The sequence below is a fragment of the Halichoerus grypus genome, chromosome 9, assembly GCF_964656455.1.
Source record: "Halichoerus grypus chromosome 9, mHalGry1.hap1.1, whole genome shotgun sequence".
Lineage (NCBI taxonomy): Eukaryota > Metazoa > Chordata > Mammalia > Carnivora > Phocidae > Halichoerus > Halichoerus grypus.
In genome coordinates, this window is record NC_135720.1 from 97,821,676 (window position 1) to 97,847,270 (window position 25,595).

General features: G+C 39.5%; 1 protein-coding gene across 1 annotated transcript in view; it reads left to right on the forward strand.

Moving 5' to 3' along the window:
• The window catches only part of PKHD1 (PKHD1 ciliary IPT domain containing fibrocystin/polyductin), a 443,829-nt gene that overhangs the window by 36,548 nt on the left and 381,686 nt on the right, over positions 1 to 25,595 (forward strand). Inside the window, exons 21-28 of the mRNA XM_078054411.1 lie at positions 514 to 652; positions 4,370 to 4,497; positions 6,894 to 7,078; positions 7,755 to 7,877; positions 9,072 to 9,177; positions 9,906 to 10,181; positions 22,587 to 22,717; positions 24,672 to 24,807. Coding sequence (XP_077910537.1) covers positions 514 to 652; positions 4,370 to 4,497; positions 6,894 to 7,078; positions 7,755 to 7,877; positions 9,072 to 9,177; positions 9,906 to 10,181; positions 22,587 to 22,717; positions 24,672 to 24,807 — 1,224 coding nt within the window. The remainder of the gene's footprint in view (positions 1 to 513; positions 653 to 4,369; positions 4,498 to 6,893; positions 7,079 to 7,754; positions 7,878 to 9,071; positions 9,178 to 9,905; positions 10,182 to 22,586; positions 22,718 to 24,671; positions 24,808 to 25,595) is intronic.

Consider the following 25,595-nt stretch of genomic DNA (forward strand, 5'->3'; position numbering starts at 1 on the left):
TTACCTAATGGAAGTGGAAAATCAGGATTTGCACAGTGGTCGGTTTGAAAGCTTGCACTGTTTCTGCACACATGCTGAGCCCGCGCCGTGGGTGAGTGCTCACATACCCCTAGGAGGCGCCTGTGCACTCAGTGTTCCTGAAGGGGATCAGTTGTACATTCCCGGAGTTGCCAGGGGCCTTGGGGAGGAAAGGGAAGGGGTAGCAGTCCACGCTGCAGTAGATCCTCTGTGTGGGGTGCCTCCATAGCATCGGGAGGCAGGTTAGCCTGGTGCAGGCCTTATAAAACGTTGCTATGGAGTTAGCGTTTGTCTCCCTAAACCGTGACCTTACATTTTCCTTTCGCTCTGAAGCTGAGTCCTCCTGCCTCTTCTTCCTTTGCTTTTCATGGTGGCAGACAGGTGGGACTCTCTGCTGGGAGTGGGGGTTGAGATCTAAGTAACTCAGCATTTGCAGTTGGGATTTTCCGCCAGACGCCAGTTGCTTCCTAATGATGGGATCATTGGTCTCTATAGTTTCTCAAGCAGATTCCAAAATAGCTCGCCCAGGTGGGAATCTGGTGGAGTCGCTCTGTGTGGTGGGATCCCCTCCAGTCTACAATGTAAGCTTCTGGACAGTGGGGTGCGGCCGGGAGCTCCCACTCATCACCGCAAGGTAGGGAGCGGTCTTTGCTCACTTGTCCTTCCTTAGGATTGTCAGTTGGCCTTTGGGGACACAGAGGTAGGACTTTTATCGGGAAGAGCTACCTGAATTGTTGCTTAAAACCACGATCTCAGTCTTAGGAATGCAGGACAGACTGACCAGGAAGTCTTGTTAAAACACAAATTGCTAAGACATCCAAACGGCCAACAGACACATGAAAAAGTGTTCAATATCGCTCGGCATCAGGGAAATCCAAATCAAAACCTCAGTGAGATACCACCTCACACCAGTCAGAATGGCTAAAATTAACAAGTCAGGAAATGACAGATGTTGGCGGGGATGCGGAGAAAGGGGAACCCTCCTACACTGTTGGTGGGAATGCAAGCTGGTGCAGCCACTCTGGAAAACAGTATGGAGGTTCCTCAAAAAGTTGAAAATAGAGCTACCATATGATCCAGCAATTGCACTCCTGGGTATTTACCCCAAAGATACAAAAGTAGGGACCCGAAAGGGTACGTGCACCCCGATGTTTATAGCAGCAATGTCCACAATAGCCAAACTGTGGAAAGAGCCAAGATGTCCATCAACAGATGAATGGATAAAGAAGATGTGGTATATATATATACAATGGAATATTATGCAGCCATCAAAAGGAATGAGATCTTGCCATTTGCAACGACGTGGATGGAACTGGAGGGTATTATGCTGAGCGAAATAAGTCAAACAGAGAAAGACATGTATCATATGACCTCACTGATATGAGGAATTCTTAATCTCAGGAAACAAACTGAGGGTTGCTGGAGTGGGGGGTGGGGTGGGGCGGATGGGGTGACTGGGTGATGGACACTGGGGAGGGTATGTGCTCTGGTAAGCGCTGTGAATTGTGCAAGACTGTTGAATCTCAGATCTGTACCTCTGAAACAAATAATGCAATATATGTTAAGAAAGAAAAAAAGAAGAAGAAGAATGTAGCAGGAGGGGAAGAATGAAGGGGGGGAAATCGGAGGGGGAGAAGAACCATGAGAGACAATGGACTCTGAAAAACAAACTGAGGGTTCTAGAGGGGAGGGGGTTGGGAGGATGGGTTAGCCTGGTGATGGGTATTGAGGAGGGCACGTTCTGCATGGAGCACTGGGTGTTATGCACAAACAATGAATCATGGAACACTATATCTAAAACTAATGATGTAATGTATGGGGATTAACATAACAATAAAAAAAATAAAAAAATAAAAAATAAAATAAACAGAGAAAAAAAAAACACACAAATTGCTGGGCCCTAACCACTCCGTCTCTAACTCAGTCTGTTTGACGTTAGGCCCGAGAATGTGCATTTCTAATGAGCTCCCAGACAATGCTGATTCTACTAGTCTGGGGACTACGCTTTGAGAACTTGTTTCTAGTGAATTTGTTTTAAAGTAGTTGTATTTTTACGCTGTTCAGCGCTTCCCATTACCAATGTTTTCTCTTTACTTCCCTCATTCCATTTCCCATATATTTATCTTATTGGAATCTTTCGAGGTGAATGGAAATACTTAAGGAACAAAAAACAGCTGTTTCTAAGAACTTACCACCAGATGGCACCAGAGGCCCATAAGCGTTGCTTCTTAATAGTCAACAAGAGTCCAGCCACAATTTATAAAGCAGTAACTAAGGATCAGGCTCCTCCCAACTTCTGGAACACATGTGTGCTCTAATTCGTTCTTTTCATTTTTCACTTAAACCCCAATAGAATGAAAGAATTGAGATGTTCTGCCTTTAACATTTTTCTTTCCATCTTTTTCTAACATGTTCCAAGATGAGTTCTACTCCTACCATGCTTGGGATGGTGTATGAAAGGCAGGTGCAGAGAGCTTGAATCTGGGGTCTACTCTCCTTGACTTAGTGTTCCATGGCCCGTTGGGCAGGAAAGACGTAAAAACCATCAACAGAATCAAGGAGTGAAGGAGCTGAGGTGGTGGAGGGGGCTGCCATATTAGCCAGCCTGCAGTCCTGCATTCCAAGTGCCAAAACTTTAACTCAGAAATGCTAGAGGCTTGGGGCGCCTGGGTGGCTCAGATGGTTAAGCGTCTGCCTTCGGCTCAGGTCATGATCCCAGGGTCCTGGGATCGAGCCCCGCATCGAGCTCCCTGCTTGGCGGGGAGCTTGCTTCTCCCTCTCCCTTTACTGTTCCCCCTGCTTGTGCTCTCTCACTCTCTCTATCAAATAAATAAATAAAATCTTAAAAAAAAAAAAAAAAAGAAATGCTAGAGGCTGACTTGGGACCACAACAGAATGGTCCTGGCAGCCTTCCTTTCTGATATTTCCTCAAGTCCCTTAACTCCTTCTGGGAGCTTCCCGCCTCAGCAAGACAGGACCCCCTTGGACTGGCCTCTGCTAGCTTCATCCCCAACCCAGATGGTATCACTCTGTTTCTGTATAGTTATATTTATGTACATCAACATGTAGTTCTTTTTTTTTTTTAAGATTTTATTTATTTATTTGTCAGAGAGAAAGAGAGCACAAGTAGGGGAAGAGGCAGGAGAGGGAGAAGCAGGCTTCCCGCTGAGCAGGGAGCCCGATGCGGGACTCGATCCCAGGACCCTGGGATCATGACCTGAGCCGAAGGCAGACGCTTGACTGACTGAGCCACCCTGGCATCCCCATCAACATGTAGTTCCTAATATTGATAAAGATCATACATGTTCATTATGGAAAATTTGGAAAATACAGAAAAAGACTTAGGAGAAGATAAAATGTCACTCATAATCCCTCTGCTTGGAGGTAACCTCTACTGACATGTTGGATCCATATTCTAACTCCCTTTTTCCTAAGCAGTTTTTGTATACATATACCCACATATATATGTATATATTTACTTTTTAAACCTCAAATTGGGACCACACATTACACACTATATTTGGCAACATGCCCATTTCACCTAATGGCCTAGATGGAATATTTCCCCATATCATTGAGGGGGAATGGTATGATTTTTCTAAAATATGATTTCATTGGCTGAATGATATTCCATCTCACAGTATGCCATGATTTATTTGACCCATTTATTGTATTAAAAGCAAGATTAGGCAGGCAGTGTGTTTGTACACGGGCACCAGCTAAGAAGTTGGCCAGAAGGAGTGGCTTGTGTGTCAGGTGGGGATACAGAGTGGGGAAGCATCTGTGGAACAGGGCACAAATGCTCATTTGATGATATGAATGGGTTAGAGAATACCACGTTCTCTGTCCACTCTGTGCTTCAGGGCCAGAGCTGTGGAGGCCGGAGTCATCACTTTTTACTCTGGGTCCCTATGCTCCCAGGATCCATGCAGGGGCAGGGTGGAACATTCTGTAAGAATCAGGATATCTGGGGTGCCTGGGTGGCTCAGTTGGTTCAGCATCTGCCTTCGGCTCAGGTCATGATCTCAGGGTCCTGGGATCAAGTTCTGCATCGGGCTCCCTGCTCAGTGGGGAGTCTGCTTCTCCCTCTGCCCCTCCCCCCTGCTTGTGTGCTCTCTCTCTCTCTCTGTCTCAAATAAATAAATAAAATGTTTTTTTAAAAAAGAATGCTAATATTTACACTGCACTTCTTCTGCCGTGATGGGACAGGGATATCCGATATTTGGGAGGTTGAGATTGTGTCCTGGAAACATGGCCGACTGTCTGGTCTTTGAGATGGAGTTAAATTCTGTCTAGAGTGGCACTTCTGGATGGTTACTGTGGTTAAGGCTTTGTTTTTGACATGCCACAGCTCTGTGTCCACTGAAGGAGGAGAAGAAGGATCCGGATTGGTCCAGGTGACAACACAGAGGATCCAGAAGACAAGTCCACCTCTAGGAGGATACTTTCGCATCCAACTTCCTACCACAGTGATTCCTGGTAAAGGGGCAATTGGGGTGCATCAATGTCTCACTTCCATTTTTTAGGGGCATCCCCAGGCAAACAGCATCCTGAGAGATTGTCAGGCAGGGTGACAGGCAGGGAGTAGCTAATAGTCTTAAAGCTATTTTGAACGTGGCCTTCTTAAAATTAAAGATCTGGACAATAACAATACCATATCATTGTGAATACGATCCCAACTTTTTAGTTTTGTAGATGTGGAGATTGAGTGGATTAGCTTCCTGGGGCTGTCGTAACAAATCACCGAAACCTTGGTGGGTTAAAACAACAGAAATCTGTTCTCTTGCATTCTGGGGGCCAGAAATCTAAAATCAAGTTGTCAGCAGTGCCCCACTCCCCCGCAAGGGCTCTAGGGGAGGATCTGTTCCCCTGCTCTTCTAGCTTCTGGTGGCTGCTCATATTCCGTGGCCACATCACTCCCACTCCTGCTGCCGTGGTCTCACTGTTTCTTCCTCTTCTGTCTCAAAACCTCCTCTGTCTCTCTCTTATAATGATACATAGGATTGCATTTAGGGCCTACCTGGATAACCCAGGATAAGCTCTTCCTCTCAAGATTCTTAACCACATCTTCTGCAATATAAGGTAATATACACTCTTTTGCCTTATAAGGAAATAGTCATAGGTTCCAGGGATTAGGATATTGACATATCTTTCGGAAGTCCACCATTGAGCCCAGTATACTGGAGTTTGCCCAGAGGTCATACAAATAGTTGATGGCAGGGTCTGGGTGTGAACTTGGGTATTTGATTATCAGGTCAGTCCTATTCTCTCTGGAGTTTCCTAGGCCAATTTCTATGGTAACCTTGGTCCTTCCAAGTTAAACTCCATGGTGACACCATATGCTATTGAGAATTTTAGTGGTCATAACAATGTAGAAAGAGCTTTCAGATGTAAGTGGTGTGGAACCTTTTCTAAATCCCTAAGAATGTACACATTTCACAGAGGATAAGGAATAGAAGTGATCACACTATTTATTTGGTAAAACCCTAGGAGAATCAGAAAGGAGGCTCAGGAGAGGTCAAGGGTGGCTGTATAAAAATTGGCACATGGTCCAAAAGTCTTCTGCCCTCCCAAGAAGAAAGATGGCTGGGCTTGCAAGAATCTTCTCAGGTGGGAGGAATGGTATTTTTACCCTAATAGGGCCACTTAGGACAAACTGAAGGCTGTGGGCTACTGGAGTCTGATAAATGGGTGAGTGAGGGTCAATAGTGCCCTGTGTCTATGAAGTCTGTCCCTGGGTCATGCTTCCCTTCTCATGAGCTGCAACCTGTCTGTAGATCCTCTTCCTGCCACCATGTTCTATTGTGATGCCCTTCACACCACTGCCAAACAATCCAGGAAAGTCAGCCGTAACCTGGCCTTTGGAAATGGTAATGGCCTCAAATTATCTAAATGTAGAGCAACCTTTTTTAAAAGGAGGAGAATTTTGTTTGCACTTTAGAAATACAGTGGTATTTTCTTAACACTCCCAGGCCGTGTGGAATTCAAGAGGAAGACCCTTGAGGAATTAGAAGGCATTCTGGGTTAAGTGTAAACCCATCTCTCTTAGATGTAGATGTGGAGATTGAGTGGATTAGCTTCCTGGGGCTGTCGTAACAAATCACTGAAACCTTGGTGGGTTAAAACAACAGAAATCAGATGCTGTTGGGCAGCTTCTGAATCTCCTTGGGTCTCACTTTCTTCATCTCTAGAGTAGGCATTAGGATACCTAAATGGCCCACCTCACAGGGCTTTCGGGAGTAGCTAATGAAATGGAAACTTTCGGTAAAGCAAGAACCAGAGTTCAACCACGAGCAGGGCTTAAGCACAGAGGGCTGTTATTTCTCTGTGGGGCTGTGGAATGGGGAAGCAGATGGTTGGGCTTAAAAGAATTCTAATAGAGAAGCCGAAGTTCAATGCCAACATTCCTCAGCTGGGTTGGCTAAGCTTTTATGGGCGCCAGGTGCTATGTACCTCCCCCAACTGCCTGTGAAAGGTGGCCAACTTTTCTCTGTTCTCAGGGCCAGCTAGAGTTTTCCAGGGGAAACCCACTATTTCATAAGGCTTTCAGGCATTACCAGGGTGTCTGGAGTGTATATTTGGAGTTGACAGTGAAGATGGTTTTGTCTGATGTGATGATGCTCTCTGCTTGCTATAAGATGGGATACTGATTAAAGGTATCACAATATAAAAAGTAGGCCTCTCCTTGTATTTGCCTTAGGAAACACACAGTTAACTGGGCTGGGGTTTCACTCAAAGGCATATTTTGAACTTGAGGGTCTCCTGTATAATTAGTGGACACCCTGACATTTTTTCTCTGTTATTTTGATGAGGAAACCTCATGCGGTGGAGTAATTCGTATCTTGTATGTTTTATATCAAAACCTTGTCCCACAGATGTCCCTGTGCGTATATCCGCTAGTCACCTTCGCAAGCTCTTACAGAACAATGCTGATAGCCTTACATCCAGGTACCTCAACGTCACTGACCTCATTGTAACGGAGGAGCTGAAGTCTTGCTATGAGCATGTGTGGACCCTCTCCTGGTCCACCCAAGTTGGAGATTTGCCCAATTTCATGAGGGTATGTATGGTAGTGGTGTGGGTTTGGTGTCTGGGAGCAATTTTGTAAAAAAAAAAAAATCAGAATTATATGAGTGAAAACCATCATGAATTACTAATTTTGTTGGAATATTCACGTAAAGGGGTTCAGTGATCTTCTTTCGGGAAGTTCTCAAGGCATGTTTTGCATCTCATACATTAAATTGCTGGTAAAGCAATTTAAACCCAACATCTCCTTCCCTAACTCAGTGTAGGTAGAAGTTGTTGGTCAGTGTCCACCATACAATAATTCTACATCTGTTATTAGATAATTTAAGCAGATGTGATTGACTTAGATTATCATGGAGGCAGATGGCACAGCAGAAGGAAGTTTCAAAAAGGATTTGCTGTCTCTGGATAATGACAAAACCAGATGCTCTTGCATATTTAGGGTTTTAAAAAATAATCTAATGATCATCTAGCATTTGGTTATTATAAAATGAAACCCAAGATAAAATTTTATCCCCGTTATATGGTATTCTGGGTCATCTGGTTTTCACACAAAATACTGGGGTGGAGATGGAGGATGGATGAGAGTCATCTTATAGCACTTTGCCCCTTACCTTTATGTGAAAAGACCCTTTATCATGAGATTTAGACTTCTTTTAGATTAGATGTCTGTTCCGTGACAGAATTCACCAGAAATATAACCATCTCAGGTCTCTGATGCAAATCTAACTGGAGTGAACCCTGCTGCAACCATGCGGGTGGTGTATGATGGTGGAGTTTTTCTTGGACCCATATTCGGAGACATGTTGGTTACTGCTAACCAGCACACTCAGGTGAGAGTGGACGGACCGCCCAAAGTGCAAGTACCACTTCCAGGTGTCTCAGTCCCTCCCGGATATGTAACGTGGACCAGTTTCAAGGATCAGTTTTCCAATCCATAAAACAAAGACAGTTATGCCTGTCCTCTCTCTACTTCCACAGTGCATAAAAAACGCTTCGAAAATAGAAGCGCTTTCTAAGCACAGCATCCTATTATTATAATTATCGACGCTGTTATTATGGTACCAAAAATGGAGAACCTCTGTAGCTACATAGGATTTATTACCTCCACACAGTGGCACCGGAAAGTAAATGAGCTAAGTCAGTGCCTTATCTCTTTAAAATGTCTTTTTATCTTTTCCATCTGCCCATATTCCTGTTATAAGTCATCTGCTTTTAATTTGAGAAAATTTAAAATGTTAAAACTATAAAGAATAATGTAACCAACACCAAATAATTGCCAATATTTTGATAGATTATGTTTTGTGTGTGTTTATGAATAAAAGAAAACACTAGAGATAAAATCAAAATGTTCTTTATCACGTATGCCTTCGTGCCATCCCCACACCCCTTCCCTCCATAAGCAAACAGTATTATAAATATAGTGTGTGCTTTTAATCCATATTTTATATGTAGAGCATCAAACAAGTCCTATTTTTTTCACCTTCCCCATCTCCAAGTATTGTAGAGTTCCACCAGATTAACATTAGTAACAGTGAGAGGAAGAGTCATGCAGTCTCTTATTGGGGACCTACCATTCTAGGACGAAAAGACCCCAAACCAAATGCCCAAGTACACTGTTTTCCAGGTGCATATCCACGTAGTACAATGGAAGGAAGGTGCCTACTCTGTTGGCATGTACCAGCAAATAAAGGACTTTTCACAGGTATCCAGTTGAATATAATCTAGAGTGATAAAAAGTCCTTGGGCAATTTGAATTTTATTAAATTTACTACAGAGAGGAAATTTACTCAAGATTTAGCATATTTGATTGTAGAAATGTTAGGTTTCAGCAAAACAACTGTCATTTTAAGAAAGCCTAACATGTTTTGAATCACTCATTAGGGTTTGTAACTGAGAAATAGAAGAAAGAAAAAAAATGAGTCATTAAACAGGTTAATTTGGGCACATTTCACAAGTGCTTTCTGAATACTCTTGAGCACATGAAATGCATACATTTGCCTTTAATTCTTCTGCATTTTTTTCAGGTGGTTGTGCGAGTGAATGATATACCAGCCCATTGCTCAGGTTCCTGTTCTTTCCAGTACCTTGAAGGGTCCACTCCCCAGGTCCACTCTGTGTGGTATTCCCTTGGTATGATTTGTGAGTTGGCATTGAGATAGTCATGAACTTCAGACTCAGAGTGATTTGTTAGAGGCCGTGTACCTGGTGGTGGGTGGACAGAAGGTGCATCAATTCATGGGGTGGATGTTAAGTGATGCAGCAGAAAGTGTATTTTTTGTTCAATCTAAATGATATGGTTATGGTTTGAAATGGAGACAGGTGGAGCATTTTTTCTTTTTTTGAGAGAGAGAGAGAGAGAGAGAGAGTGCACACCTGAGCAGGGGAAGGGCAGAGGGAGAGGAAGAGAGAGAATCCCAAGCAGGCTCCATGCTGAGCACAGAGCCCAACATGGGGCTCAATCTCACAACCCTGAGATCATGACCTGAGCTGAAACCAAGAGTCAGACACTTAACCGACTGAGCCACCCAGGTGCCCCGAGACAGGTGGAGTTTTGATGACCTAAAATGTTTTATTCTCTTTGTCCCTTGTTTTGAAATTTGTTTATTTTGATTTTTTTTCATTTTTTAAAAGTTGACTAGTGATCTCTTATTCCTAGTTTGAGAAAACTTCAGATGGGGGCTGTATACTGCCATAATAAATATAGATGCCCAATATTTGAGTCAGCATTCAACTCCTTGAATTTTGGGAGGGGAAGGTGAGAGGGAATGAACATTTGACATTAGACAGAGTTCTCTTAAATGGAGTTATATCACTGAGAGATGACTTTGTTCTTTTATTTTTTTTTTCCCTCTTTTAAGATGGTGACACCAACCTACTGGTTTATATTTTTGGAACTAGTTTCTCCGGTGACCCCCAGGCCCTGGAGGTTACGGTGAACAACACGATTTGCAAAGTTCTTTTCTCAAACCAAACGAACGTGGTCTGTCAGACAGACCTGCTCCCTGTCGGAATGCACCGGCTCTCCGTGGTGGTGAGGCCTTCTGGTCGTGCCATCAACGCCAGCGGAGAAGCCCTCTTCCTAAGCGTGGAGCCCAGACTGGATGCTGTGGAGCCTTCCAGAGCTGCAGAGATTGGTAAGCTGGGGAGCACCCCACCATGCCTCTGACCCTCTGAAGCTAGCATGCTTGCCGATATGAGGAACCTAGTCCTGTCACGTGATAAATTCTATATCCCCTACGAGTCACAGCTTTTTGTTTTCTGCCATCAGCAATTTTGTCTAATGAGCTACAGACTTTTGAGCCCTTAAATGAAGTCACTTGCCCCATAAAGGATCATAGTTGGCTGAGGGTGTCAGGCATAACTGGGTCAGTCACTGAGGCACTGGGACAGTTTGGTCCAGGGGGAACACCACCAGATTGGGAGCTGGGACACGTGCCTGGGTTCTTGTCTTGCGAAAGTCAGATATGTGACCTTAGGAGTTCCAGTTACTTTTATGGGATGTGGTTTCCTAATAACGATGATGATGGGCACAGTATCATTTACTGAGTACCTCATCTGGGCAGTCGCACTCCCTAAATGCCTAGAGCTGCTCCAAAGATGGAATTATTATCCACTTTTTTTTAGATGAGGTAATGGTGGTTGGAAGCAGAGTGACTGGCCCAAGGCTTTCCAATGGGAAGAGGTAGAGCTAGCTGCGAACTGGGATTTTCAGAAGCTCAGCCTCCTGCCTCTTCTATGCCGCCCCGCTGACTTAGCTCTGCAGCGGGCCTGATGATGCCTGACTCACAGGCCTCCTACTTCTGTGTGAGATTAAAATGAGCCAACAGGTGGGAAAGGACCTTGAAAAGTAAAAACATTTGCAAATATGAAGCACAGGCCTCATGTACACAATCGTTTGTGGACTGATGTACAGTTGGATACTCGGCTAGCATGCAAAGCCAACTACTATTTGAGTGGGCGGTAGACAGAGGGCAGTGGGTCTTACCGACATTGACCCCATGGATTGTAGGTTAGTGCCATGGAAACCAGGGATCTCTCCATGCCTTCTGAGGGACGCAACCAGTTAAAAACAACCCAGCCAGATTGTAAGAATGTCAGGAAAACTCACACTTATATGTGTTAATGTATGATTTTTTTAGAGCATAAAACTACTTTCTTTCATGTCTTGGATTTGTGTCATTGTTTATTCTCTTGGTCAAAGAACTGTGGCTTAGAACATTTTTTTTTTTTTTAAAGCATTTCCTGCCACAGACTCATTGCTCAAAGGAACAGCTCATTTCTGACTTGACTTTGCCTAGAAGAGTGAATTATGAGGCCCACCCTGCCTCATCTCTGCACAGGAACCGAGCAAGCTTGCTCTATTTCTCGGTGGTTTCAGGCAGGGACCAGATGATATGGGGAGCTCGGGGTGAAAGATCATATTCTCTAGGAACTCAGTAATTATTGGTTTGAATTTAGGGCCTAAAACAGTGTCTTCTCCTGAGATTTTTAAGTGGCTTTGATCTTCTTAGAAGGTTGGCTTTGCAGTTCAGGTCACACAAACCCCGCTTCAGCTCCTCTCCCCCCCCCACCAACTGGATTGCACACACCTCAAGTGCACACATGGGACCCTGTCATCTTCACTTCCCCTCTGTAGAGTGCTTTTCACAGGCGGGGTGGCCAACTGTCCTGTTTTCTTGGGACTGAGGGGTCTCCCAGGACATGAGACTTTTTAGTTTTAAAGTGAGGCTGTGGAACTCAGTGCTAAACCTTGGCAAGTCCCAGGCAAAGCAGGATGAGTCGGTCACCCTATCAGGGCATGCGGTACCAGCGATGCGTAGTGCAGGGATTTGTCTAGGAGGATTGCACTTCATCCTTCTATACTTTAGTAAAAGATGGAAGACTCCGAGAAGGGGTAGCGTCTGATGGGTACAAGTCGGCTTTTAGTAAGACTAAGGGGAAAGGGAAGGAGCTAGAGAGAGGCTCTAGCTCCTACTTTTCTAATTACTGGCTCTAAACTTTCCCTGCTAACCCTTCCTCTGCTCTGCCACTTACCTAGTATCAACCAGTGTCAATCGATCAATCAATCAATCAACATTATAAAGGCCCGCGCTAGATGCTGAAGATCTTGGCACTCAAAGTGTGGTTCTGGACCAGTGGTATCTGTATCATCGGGGAGTTTTTTAGAAACGCAGAGTCTCAGCCTCCACCCCAGACCTCCTGAATCAATTTGCACTTTAACAGGATCCTCAGGCAATTTCTAGGAATAGTACAGTTTGAGAAATGCTGCTATGGGGAGTTTAAATAGAACCAGATTGAGGCCTACCAGCAAAGAATTTACAGAATAGCTTTATATGTAATGAATACATAAAGTAATGTAATCAATAACATTTGAAATCACCACTTGCCCATATGCAGAAGCACCCTAGAAAGGGTTTTTTCTTTTTTTTTTTTTAAGAGAGAGAGAGTGTGTGAGGGGGAGATGGAGAGGGAGAGAGAGAGAGAGAGAATCCTCAAGCAGACTCCCTGCTGAGTGCGGAGCCTGACATGGGACTTGATCCCAGGACCCTGAGATCATGACCTGAGCCTAAATTTTCCATTACCTTGTCTTCCAGATCATTGATACATTCTTCTGCATCCTGTAATCTGTTGATTCCTTCTAGTGTGTTTTTTAATTTTAGTTATTGTATTCAACTCTGACTGGTTTTTAAAAATATATTCTCTTTATTGAAGCTCTCACCAAGTTTTTCCATTCTTTTCTCCAGCCTAGTGAGTATCTTTATGATCATTACTTTAAATTCTTTATCGGGTATGTTACTTATTTTGGTTCCACTTAATTCTTTTACTAAGTTTTTTTCTTGTTCTTTCTTTTGGAGCATATTCCTCTGTCTCCCCATTTTGCATGACTTTCTGTGTTTGTTTCTATGGATTAGGCAAAATGCCTACTTCTCTGTGGAGTTGGGCAGACTGTGTGTATTTTTGCTGACTGGAGCTATGGATGTATATGCTAGTTACTCTTTTAAACCATGACTTTTTACAGAGAGAATAAAGAAACAAATAATAATAAAATTAAAAAAATAAGATGAAAGAAGAAAAAAGGAAGAAGAAAAAAAAGAAGAAAAAAGGAGAAAAGAAAAAAGAACAAGAAAGAAAAGAACAAAACCAAGAAAAAAAATAAAAACAAAATAAGACAAGACATTTTAAAAAGTAAAAATACAATAAAACAGTATAAATTAAAACAAACAAAACCCCCCACAACTCCACAGTTTGTTTTCTGTGCCCTAGCACCACAGGGTGGTTGGTGCAAGCTTGTGGACCGTGGGCTTGCTAAAGTCATAAGCTCACCAAGATGACTGAACATTCCAGTTATGGTGTCTAGACCCTAGTCTGGTCTAGGCTTTTATGGTGGGATAGGATTGTGAACTGTGTCATTCTCCAGTCCCTGTGATCTGAAGAGCTTTCTGGCAGCAACTCAACCACTTGACAGAGTTTTAGTGTTGTCTCTTTTATATGCTAGTTGCTCTTTAAACTGCAGGTTTTTTTGTGTTCCCAAGGACAGAAGGATCTGTTCCTGGTCCTTCAGTACTGTTCCTCACCACAGCCATTTTCAACATCGGGGGTGGGGGTTCTTGTTACTGTCTTTGCATATCTCTCACTGTTCTCTTGCCATTCTCTCTGTCTTTGGCTGTTTAATAGCTAGCTGGTCAGTCAGCTCTCAGTTCTTCTCCAGGAGGAATTGTTCTATTAAGAGGTATAATTTGGTATGTTCTGTGGAGGAGGTAAGTTCAGAGTCTTCCTACATTGCCATCTTGAACTGGAACCTACTATCATCGTGATTTTGATTTGAATTTTCCTAATGACTAATGATGTTGAACATCTTTTCATGTCCTTCTTAACCATTTGTGTATCTTTGGAGAAATGCTCATCCAAATCCTTTGGCCATTTAAAAAATTGGGTTATTTGTCCTTTTATTATTGAGTTATAAGAGTTCTTTATATATGGTGGGTAAGAGTCTCATCAGATATATGAGTTGCATGTATTTTTTTCCCTTTTTGTGGGTTGTCTTTTTATTTTCTTGATAGTATTCTTTGGAGCACAAAAGTTGTTTTTAAATTTTTAAAAATTTTAATTCCAGTGTAATTAACATACAGTATTATATTATTTCAGGTGTACAATATAATGATTCAACAGTTCTATATATTACTCAGTGTTCATCATGATAAGTGTACTCTTAATCCCCTTTACCTATTTCACTCATTCCCCCACCCACCTGCCCTCTGGTAACTGTTTATTCTCTATAGTTGAGTCTGTTTTTTAGTTTATCTTTTTTTCCCCTTTGTTCTTTTGTTTTGTTGCTTAAATACTGTATATGAGTGAAATCATATGGTATTTGACTTTCTCTGACTGGCTTATTTCACTTAGCAATATACTCTCTAGCTCCCTCCATGTTGTTGCAAATGGCAAGATTTCATTTTTTATGGCTGAATAATATTCTGAGATATATAGATATATATATCTCACATCTTCTTTATCCATTCTGTATCCATTGATGGACACTTGGGTTACTTCCATAATTCTACTATTGTAAATAATGTTGCAATAAACATAGGGGTGCATGTATCCCTTTGAATTAGTATTTTCATATTCTTTGGGTAAATACTCAGTAATGTGATTACTAGATTGTAGGGTAGTTCTATTTTTAATTTTTGAGGAACCTCCATACTCTTTTGCACAGTAGTTGCACCAGTTTGCATTCCCATCAATAATGCACGAGGGTTCTGTTTTCTCCACATCCTCATGAACACTTGTTTCTTGACTTTTCGATTTTAGCCATTCTGACAGGTATGAGTTGATATTGCATTATGGTTTTGATTTGCATTTCCCTGATGATGAGAGATGTTGAGCATCTTTTCATGTGTCTGTTGGTCATCTGTATGTCTTCTTTGGAGAAATGTCTGTTCATATCTTATGCCCATTTTTAAATTAGATGATTTGCTTTATGGTGTTGAGTTGTGTAAGTTCTTTATGTATTTTGGATACTAATCCTTTATCAGATATGTCATTTGCAAATATCTTCTCCCATTCAGTAGGTTGTTTTTTTAGTTTTGTTGGTTGCTTCTTGCTATACAGAAGCTTTTTATTTTGATGTAGCCCCAATAGTTTGTTTTGCTTTTGTTTCCTTCAGGAAACATCTGGAGAGATGGTGTTACAGCTGATGTCAGAGAAACGACTGCCTGTTCTCTCTTCTAGGGTTTTTATGGTTTCAGGTCTCCACTTAGGTCCCTAATCCATTTTGAGTTTATTTTTGTGTATGCTCTAAGTGCGTGGGCCCGTTTCATTCTTTTGCATGTAGCTGTCCAGTTTTTCCAACACCATTTGTGGAAGAGACTGTCTTTTTCCCATTCCATTCTCTTATCTCTTTTGTTGAAGATTAATTAACCATATAATTGTGGGTTTATTTCTGGGATTTATATTCTGTTCCTTTGATCTATGTGTCTCTTTTTGTGCTAGTACCATATTGTTTTGATTACTACAATTTTGTAGTATAACTTGAAGTCTGGAATTGTGATACCTCCAGTTTCCTTTTTTTTTTTTCAAAATTGCTTTGGCTGTTCAGGGTCTTCTGTGGTTCCATACAAATTTTAGGATTGTTTGTTCTAGTTCTGTGAAAAATGCTTTTGGTATTTTGATATGGACTGCATTAAATCTGTATATTGCTTTGTGTAGTATGGACGTTTTAACAATTTTTGTTCTTCCAATCCATGAGCATGGAATGTCTTTCTGTTTGTGTCATCTTCAGTTTCTTTCATCAATATTTTATGTTTCCAGAGTACAAATCTTTCACCTATTTGGTTAAATTTATTTTATTAATTTTGGTGCAGTTGTAGATGGGATTTTAAAAAAATTTCTCTTTCTGTTACTTCATTATTAGTGTGTAGAAATGCAATGGGTTTCTGTACATTGATTTTGTATCCTGCAACTTTACTGAATTCATTTATCAGTTTTAGCAATTTTTTGGTGGAGTCTTCAGCATTTTCTACATATAGTATCATATCATCTGCAAATAGTGGACGTTTTATTTCTTCATTGCCAGTTTGGATGCCTTTTATTCCTTTCTTTTGTCTGATTGCTGTGGCTGGGGCTTCCAGTACTATGTTGAATAAAGATGGCAAGAGTGGACATCCCTGTCTTGTTCTTTTTTTTTTTTTTTTTTAAAGATTTTATTTATTTATTTGCGAGAGAGAGAATGAGAGACAGAGAGCACGAGAGGGAGGAGGGTCAGAGGGAGAAGCAGACTCCCCACTGAGCAGGGAGCCCGATGCGGGACTCGATCCCGGGACTCCAGGATCATGACCTGAGCTGAAGGCAGTCGCTTAACCAACTGAGCCACCCAGGTGCCCCCCTGTCTTATTCTTGACCTTACAAGAAAAGCTCTTAAGTTTTTCACCATTGAGGATGATGTTAGCTGTAGGTTTTTCATATAAGCCCTTTATTATGTTGAGGTATGTACCCTCTAAACCAACTTTGTTGAGGATTTTTATCATAAATTGATGTTGTGCTTTGTCAAATGCCTTTTCTGCATCTATTGAAATGATTATATTGTTTTTATCCTTTCTCTTCTTGATATGATGTATCATGTTTATTGATTTGCAAATATTGAACCACCCTTGCATCCCAGAAATAAGTACCACTTGGTCATGGTGAATATTTTTAATGTACTGTTGTATGCAGTTTGCTAATATTTTATTGAGGATTTTTGCACCTATGTTCATCCAGAATATTGGCCTCTAGTTCTCTTTTTTTGTGGTATCTTTATCTGGTTTTGGTATCAGGGTAATGCTGGCCTCATAGAATGAATTTGGAAGCTTTCTTTCATCTTCTATTTTTTGGAATAGTTTGAGAAGAATAGGGATAAACTCTTCTATAAATGTTTGGTAGAATTCGCCTGTGAAGCCATCTGGTCCTGGACTTTTGTTTGTTGGGAATTTTTTGATTACTGATTCAATTTCATTGCTGGTAATTGGGTTCTTCAAGTTTTCTGTTTCTTCATGCTTCAGTTTTGGTAGGTTATATGTTTCTAGGAATTTATCAATTCTGTCTAAATTGTCCAGTAATTGGCATATAATTTTTTTATAATATTCTTTTCCAATTCTTTGTATTTCTGTGTTGTCAGTTTTTATTTCTCCTCTTTTATTTCTGGTTTTGCTGATTTGAGTCCTCTCTCTTTCTGTTTTGACAAGTTGGGCTACAGGTTTATCAATTTGGTCAATCTTTTCAAAGAACCAACTCTCGGTTTCATTGATCTGTTCTATTGTGTTTTATGTTATTTCTGTTCTAATCTTTATTATTTCCTTCATTCTGCTGGTTTTGGGTTTTGTTTGTTCTTTGTCTAGTTCCTTTAGATGTCAGGGTAGGTTGTTAATTTGAGATTTTTCTTGCTTCTTGAGGTAGGCCTGTATTTCTGTAAACTTCCCTCTTAGAACTGCTTTTGTTGCATCCCAAAGATTTTGGACCATTGTGTTTTCATTTTCATTTGTAATTTTTGATTTCTTCTTTGATTTCTTGGTTGACCCATTCATTGTTTAGTAACATGTTATTTAACCTCCATGTATTTGTGGTCTTTCCAGATTTTTTCTTGTGATTTATTTCTAGTTTCGTAGTGTTGTGGTCAGAAAAGATGCATGGTATGACTTCGATCTTTTTGGATTTATTGAGATTTGTTTTATGGCCTATTGTGTGATATATTCTGGAGAATGTTCCATATGCACTTGAAAAGAATGTGTATTCTGCTGTTTTAGGATGGAATGTTCTGAATATGTCCATTAGATCCATATGGTCCCATATGTCCTCCAAAGACACTGCTTCCTCATTGATTTTCTAGATGATCTGTCCATTGACATAAGTGAGCTATTAAAATCCCCTACTGTTACTGTATTAGTATCTATTATTTCCTTTATGATTGTTATTAACTGTTTATGTATTTGGGTGTTCCTATGTTGGGTGCATAAATAATTACAATTGTTATATCTTGTTGGATTTTTCCCTTTATTATTATATAGTGTCCTTCTTTGTCTCTTGTTACAGTTTTTCTCTTAAAGTCTATTTTTCCTGATATAAATATTGCTACCCTGGCTTTCTTTTGACATCCATTTGCGTGGAAAATGTTTCTGTATCTCCTCACTTTCAATCTATATGGGTCTTTAGATCTGAAATGAGTCTCTTGTAGGCAACATATAGATGGGTCTTAACTTTTTTATTCATTCCGTCACCCTATGTATTTTGATTGGAGCATTTAGTTCATTTACATTCAAAGTAATTATTGATAAGTATGTATTTATTGCCTTTTTGTTACTTGTTTTGTGGTTGTTTTTATACATCTTCTCTAATCCTTTTTTCTCTTGCTTATCTCTCTCATGGCTTGTGCAGCACGGTTTGTGGTTTTTAATTTTGGTGAAGTCTAGTTTGTCCTATTCTTGTTGGTACTTACGCTTTGGTGTCATATCTAAGAAATAATGGCCTAATCCAATGTCACTAGGATTTATGCATATTTTTTTCCCGAGAGTTTTATAGTTTTAGCTTTTGCATTTAGGTATTTCATTTATTTTAATTTTTGCTTATGGTGTGAGGTAGGGGTCTGTCTTAATTTTCTAGGGCTGCTTATCCAGGTACCAGAAACTGGACGGCTTAAACAACAGAAACTTATCGTCTCACAGTTCTGGAGGCCAGAAGTCAAGGATCAAGGTTTCGACCAAGTTGATTCCTTCTGAACCAGCCTATGAAGGAGAATCTGTTTTGTGCCTCTCCCTTAGCCTCCGGTGGTTTGCTGGCAATCTTTGGTGTTCCTTGGCTTGGGGAAACATCACCCCGATCCCCTCTTTCATCTTCACTTGGTGTTCTCCTTGTATCTTTTCTGTGTCCAAATTATTTCTTTTTATGAGGATATTAGTCATATTGGATTGGGGCCCACACTCCAGTATGACTTCATCTTGTCTTAACTGATTACAGCTGCAATGACCCTCTTCCCAAATTAGGTCACCTTTTGAGGTATTGGCAGGTAGGACTTCAAAATATGAATTTTGGGGGAAACATTTCAGCCTAAAATAGGGTCCAACTTCATTCTTTTGTTATGTGGGTATGCAGTTGTTCCATTTTGCATGTATGTGAAAAAAATAGTAGTATAACATCTTAGAAGTGGAATTGCTGAGTCAAGAGGTTATGTACATTTAAAATTTTGATAATACCAAAATATTCTCTTTAGAGGTTTTATAGTTTATTGTCTGTGTAGCAATATATATGACTATATACTTACCACATCTTACTAACACAGTGTTGTTACCAAACTTTTTGATATTTGCCTATTTTATGGAAGAAAAATAACATTTCATTGTAGTTTTACTTTGTATTTACTTTGCTAAGAGAGAAATTAAGTATCTTTTCATAAGTTTAAGAAGCATTGTATTTTCTTTTCAGTCACCTGTCCATCTCCTTAGCCCACTTTATTTCAATTGGATTATTTTTCTTTCTTATTGATTTTAAGAGCTTTTTTTTAATATATATATTGTGGATGTAAGCCCTTTATATGTTTGTCTACTTGTTTACTATTTTTGTAATTCATTTTTTTATTATTAACATATAATGTATTATTTGTTTCAGAGGTACAGGTCTGTAATTCATCAGTCTTACACAACACACAGCGCTCACCACAACACATACCCTCCCCAATGTCCATCACCTAGCAACCTCATCCCCCCACCCTTTCCCCTCTAGCAACCCTGGAGTTTCCTGAGATTAAGAGTCTCTTATGGTTTGTCTTCCTTTCTGGTTTTGTCTTGTTTCATTTTTTCCTCTCTTCCCCTATGATCCTCTGCCTTGTTTCTCAAATTCCACATATCAGTGAGATCATATGATAATTGTCTTTCTCAGATTGACTTATTTCTCTTAGCATAATACCCTCTAGTTCCATCCACATCGTTGCAAATGGCAAGATTTCATTTTCTGATGGCTGCGTAATATTCCTGTGTGTGTGTGTGTGTGTGTGTGTGTGTGTGTGTGTGTGTGTGTATCTCACATCTTCTTTATCCATTCATCTGTCGATGGACATCTGGGCTCTTTCCATAGTTTGGCTATTGTGGACACTGTTACTATAAACATTGGGGTGCAGGTGCCCCTTTGGATTACTACATTTGTATCTTTGGGGTAAATATCCAGTAGTGCAATTGCTGGGTTGTAGGGTAGCTCTATTTTCAACTCTGAGGAACCTTCCTACTGTTTTCCAGAGTGGCTGCACCAGCTTGCATTCCCACCAACAGTGTAGGAGTGTTCCCTTTCTCTGCATCCTTGCCAACATCTGTCATTTCCTGACTTGTTAATTTTAACCATTCTGACTGGTGTGAGGTGTATCTCATGGTTTTGATTTGCATTTCCCTGATGCCAAGTGATGTTGAGCACTTTTTCATGTGTCTGTTGGCCATTTGGATGTCTTCTTTGCAGAAATATCTGTTCATGTCTTCTGCCCATTTCTTGATTGGATTATTTGTTCTTTGGGTGTTGAGTTTGGTAAGTTCCTTATAGATTTTGGATACTAGCCCTTTCTCTGATATGTCATTTGCAAATATCTTCTCCCATTCTGTCGGTTGTCTTTTGGTTTTGTTGACTGTTTCTTTTGCTGTGCAAAAGCTTTTTATCTTAATGAAATCCCAATAGTTCATTTTTGCCTTTGTTTCCCTTACCTTTGGCGATGTGTCTATGCAGTAAGTGTATCAATCTTTCTTTTATGGCTTTGGGATTTATAAAATACTTAGAATGGGCTTTGCCTCTCTGAAATTATATAAAAATAAGTTTTCCCATATTGCCTTCTCTTTCTTTTAATGTTTTCTTTTTTTTTTAAATAAAAGTTTAAATATTTGATCACTTTGGAATTTATTTTGGTGAGGATGTGAGGTAGGAGATCAGATTTAATTTTTTCAATACTATTCACTTATTTTACTTATTAGAAAATTCATCTATTTTTCACTTATATGAAATGCCACATTTATCATTTCCTATAGCCTCTTACTTTTCTGGGTTTATTTCTAAACTTCCTATTCTGTTTCAATGATCTGTCTGAATGTGCATGTTTTATTACTGCATTTTTTACATTTTAATTATAGTAGTTTTATAAGATATTTTAATGTCTGGCAGAAGACCCCGTTGCTCTTATTTTTCAAATTTTGTATTCTGTCTATTGCTATTATTATTTTTTTTAATTTTAAAATCAGCTTGTCTAAGTTAAATAAAAAATCCTCTTTGTATTTTTATTGGGATTGTATTGATGCCTCAGTTTATTTTGAAAGATATGCTACCTTCATGAGGTTCACTTTTTCTACCCATTTATTTTAGGTTTTTTAAATTTAAGTTTTAATCCATCTATTAAGTTCCACAGTAGCATTTCAAAGGTTTCTTCAAATTCTTCATGTTCTTGAATATTTCTTGTCAACAATGTTTTCAGATATTGTATCTTTTGTGTTACTATTGTAAATTGGCTCTTTTCTTCAATTTTATTCTCTATCTCTGAATCTTCAGGGCAAGTTCATATATTTAACTTCAGGGTATAATTCCATGCAGTCACATTCTCCTGAAAGGTGTTCATCAGGTTGGATAAGTTCTGCTGTCTCACCCTAACATGCTTGGGGAAGATAACCTTGTTCCTGCACCCACTTCCCACTCTCAAGGTGTATGTGTCTCCCTATTTGGTGGCCTCCCTGCCTCTCTTGTATCCCCTTCTGGGGAGATGGCAGACTGGAATCCTTGCCCTCAGGAATAATAAATGAGCTTTCTATTCATTAGCTTGATCAAGTGCTGGTCCTCCAAAAGTGTGGCATAATATCACTATGATTGGTGCCATGTCTCTTCATACCGATGTCTACAGCAAGGAGACAGAAGTATCTGTGTTTGTTCTTCAGTGGTTAGTACAGAAATCCTGATGGCAGCGGAAGGTGATGTCAGTCACCTCTACAGCATCATGGAGACTAGAACCTGGTATTTGTGGTATCAAATCATGAACTGGAAGGGCTAAGGCTGTCATTTAAAGATGAGGGAGTGAGAACCAGTGAACTCAGGGTCAATGTTACAAATGATCTGCTTTAAGTGGCAGAGTGATCTGTGGCCCTGACTTTGGGCCCCAGCACTTTGTACCATGATGCTCTCTTATACTTGATATCTCAGAAAGAGAATAAGTTCTATAGGATTGGCAGGGATGATATTTAAAACTCTAGGGCAGGAAGAGTTTTCAGAGACCATCTACTTTACTTCCCTGACTCTTGGCAGCATTTATCTATGTTTTATTTTTAAATATCTCCAGGATGTGTTACTCCTTCTCCCTGCCTTCTACTTACCATTTCTCCCTGTTTATATAGTAGTTTATATATTTAGCATCAGTCTTTTTCTGCAGTTTGAGCAGGACTTGTGTTTTGACTAAGGAGCTTCATATTTTAATTTCATTTTCTCTCTCTTGTGGACAAATAATTTTTGTCTACCTGTATGGCTCTTCATTCCATCTGAAAATGCTTGATTTATTGCAGGAGGGCTCTGGGCCACCATCCAAGGCTCTGGTTTGGAAGATGTGAGCCTGGTGTTATTTGGATCTCGGTCTTGTGCCATCAACATCACCACAAGCAGTTCACGAAGAATTCAATGCAAAGTTCCCCCCAGAGTAAGTGGAATCTCCTCTCAGGTGGGTGGCCATTGTTAACATGTAGTGTAAGGGTTTTCACGAATCTTTTTTAGAACTTAATTAACCAACATGACCTTTTCATTATGAGAGTATGCTAATATTGTTGATATTGCCTATCTTGCAATAAAGTGGGAGGCTGACTCCACCAGTGGGGCTTGCAATTAACATCAGTTGATTTCTTTTAAAAGAACACAATCAGGCAGTCCCAGTTCATACTCTCAGTGAATAATAATGCCACAGAATAAATGAATTTATCTAGTGCATATTCTGGGTATTGATTTGCAAAACTTACATATATTATCATCTCATTTCTCTCTTAAGCAAGCAACAATAACTTAGTTTTCACTAGCACTTTTGTCTTCTGGCATGGATATAAATGGTGGGACTTAGAAACTTCTAGAATGTCTGGTTCCTATAAAATGTCTTCCTAATTATTCCCTTATGCTTCTTTTTTCCTTTAAAAACAAGTCCCTGAGCTTTCCCTTTCTTCTTCAGTTAGTACTATCTCATAGCCTACCAGGAGATTTGAGTCCACATTCTTCCCTGGTTCTGTTGGTGAGAGTCATGCTCACAGTGGAAGTTGAACTATCTATTCCCAGTTCAGTGTCATCAACATTCTCAGCACATTCATGACCCCGAAGGATGACTGTTTACTGAACAGATAAAGACCCCTGGAAGAGAAATTTCAGAATCATCTTTGATCTCTGGCCCTACATTTTTATCTTATCTAGTTATTCAAATATTGTGAAATGTTCACATTTACATATAAACTGTATGGAATTCCAATATATAGTTGTACAGTAACTTGTTTAACTCTTCCCTATTATTGGACATTAAGATAATTTTCAAAATATCCTATTTTAAACAACAGAAATTGGGTCATCCCACTACATTTTGGAGCATATTTATTTTTCTCAGGATAAATGAATCTAAAGCTTTTGATATGTAGTATCCTGTTATCTGAAAGTTCTTTTGGTAAAATTTGCCTTGTTCAGATTTCTTTTGCTAGAGAGAATAAGCATTAAAAAACAAACTTTAAATTTTGATCCAAGTAATACATGCAAAGATTAAAAGGAAAATAGTAAAACAATCCTGCTCTCTTACCTCTTTGCACCCTTCTTCAAGTTCCCTTTTTTGAAACAACTACTTTTAATTTTTTGAATATAGTTACAGTACCATTTCTTTGTTAAATCAATAAACTATGTTTACATTATTATAACTATTTTAATGATGTGGGCAGAATCAGGTAATATATTTTTTATTTTATAGTTTTCTTTCTTAGAGATTCTAATTCTTTTTCCTAATATGTTTTCCTCATAATAAAAATCCTCTACCTTAAAAAAATTTCATCACATCAATTACTCTTTTTCCTTGAAGCTGTCTGTTCTCCTGCTTCAATCTAACTTGGTGTTTTCTTGGTTTGTTCTACAGATTTCATCCTAGCACTTCCCTTGATTGCTCTCTTGGGTAGATTCACTGTCTTTCGGAGTTCATATCTTCTTTTTTGGCTGTTGTTTATGTTATGAGACCATAGCCTAAAGAAACATCCTAGGAAAGAATATGTGGGAGGGAAGTTTTCTGAGTATTTCCATGTAATAATATTTACACCTGATGGATAGTTTAGCTAAGTATAGATATGTTTGAAATTGCCATTTTTTTGCAGAACCAACTGGTGTGTTAATTGCAAATCATTCTTATTTACTCTTTAATCAGTTGGATGCCACACTTGCCTATTCTAAGTAATTGTCACTGTGTGTATGTGTGAGTGTGTGAGAAAGAGAAAGAGAGAGAGTGTGAGTGAGAGACTTGAAAGTAGCAATATACTTTAAAAAAAATAATTTTCTTGAAATTAACCTTTTAAACTAATTCTATATGGACTTCTCTCAAGTCAGTCTTATTTACAGAGGTTTGATTTTAAAAACTGATTTTTCAGGGGAAAGATGGACCCATTGTGAATTTGACTGTGGTTACAGGGAACCATTCTGCAGTTCTTCCTATGGCATTTACATATGTCTCCTCTTTAAATCCAGTGATCATGTCCCTGAGCAGAAACAGGAGCAACATAGCAGGTAAAATACATGATACTGCAACATCTTTTTATTTTTAGGCCATTGATCCTATAAAGAAGGGGAACAATGGTCTCTTAATTATATCAAAGATAGCATTATATTTTGAATGGAAATTATTTTTTCTGGAAACTGGAACACTGCTATTTTCATTTTAGCCATCACTGAGTAAATCTCCTTATATCTATTTTTTTCCTTTATAAAATTGGGACCATTTCCATCATGAAAATGACATGAGAATTCAAAGGTAACAATTCAATATATACTTATTGAGCACCTGCTATATGCTAATGATAGCACAGACATGTAATAGACTTTAATCCCTGCCATTAATTTATAAGATTATTATTTTAAATTTATAGGTTAAGAAACTAAGGAACAGGGAACTGAAATAACTTATCTAAGATGTTACCTTTAGTAAGTAACAGAGCTGTGATTTGAACCCAAGCAGTCTGGTTGCAGATTCTAAGCAGTTAACCATTCATACTTTGCTGTAAAATACCATTTTTTTGGCATCAAGTTCTATTGCAGTGGCTATTTGATATGCTTAGAGAATAAGGTGTTCTGATTAACCAAGAATTCTTATTCCTTGAGACATACTATGTATAAAAAGAAGGAATTCTTTAGCATAGAACTACTTGAAACAATTTAATCTTTCATTGATAACTCAGATGATATGATAGGATGAGCTTATAACAATTTATTATTATGTCATACCATATCGATTTAGAAAAGTACCAGGTAACATGCCTTTCTGGTTAACTGGATGCCAGATAAGAGAGAGTTTATGG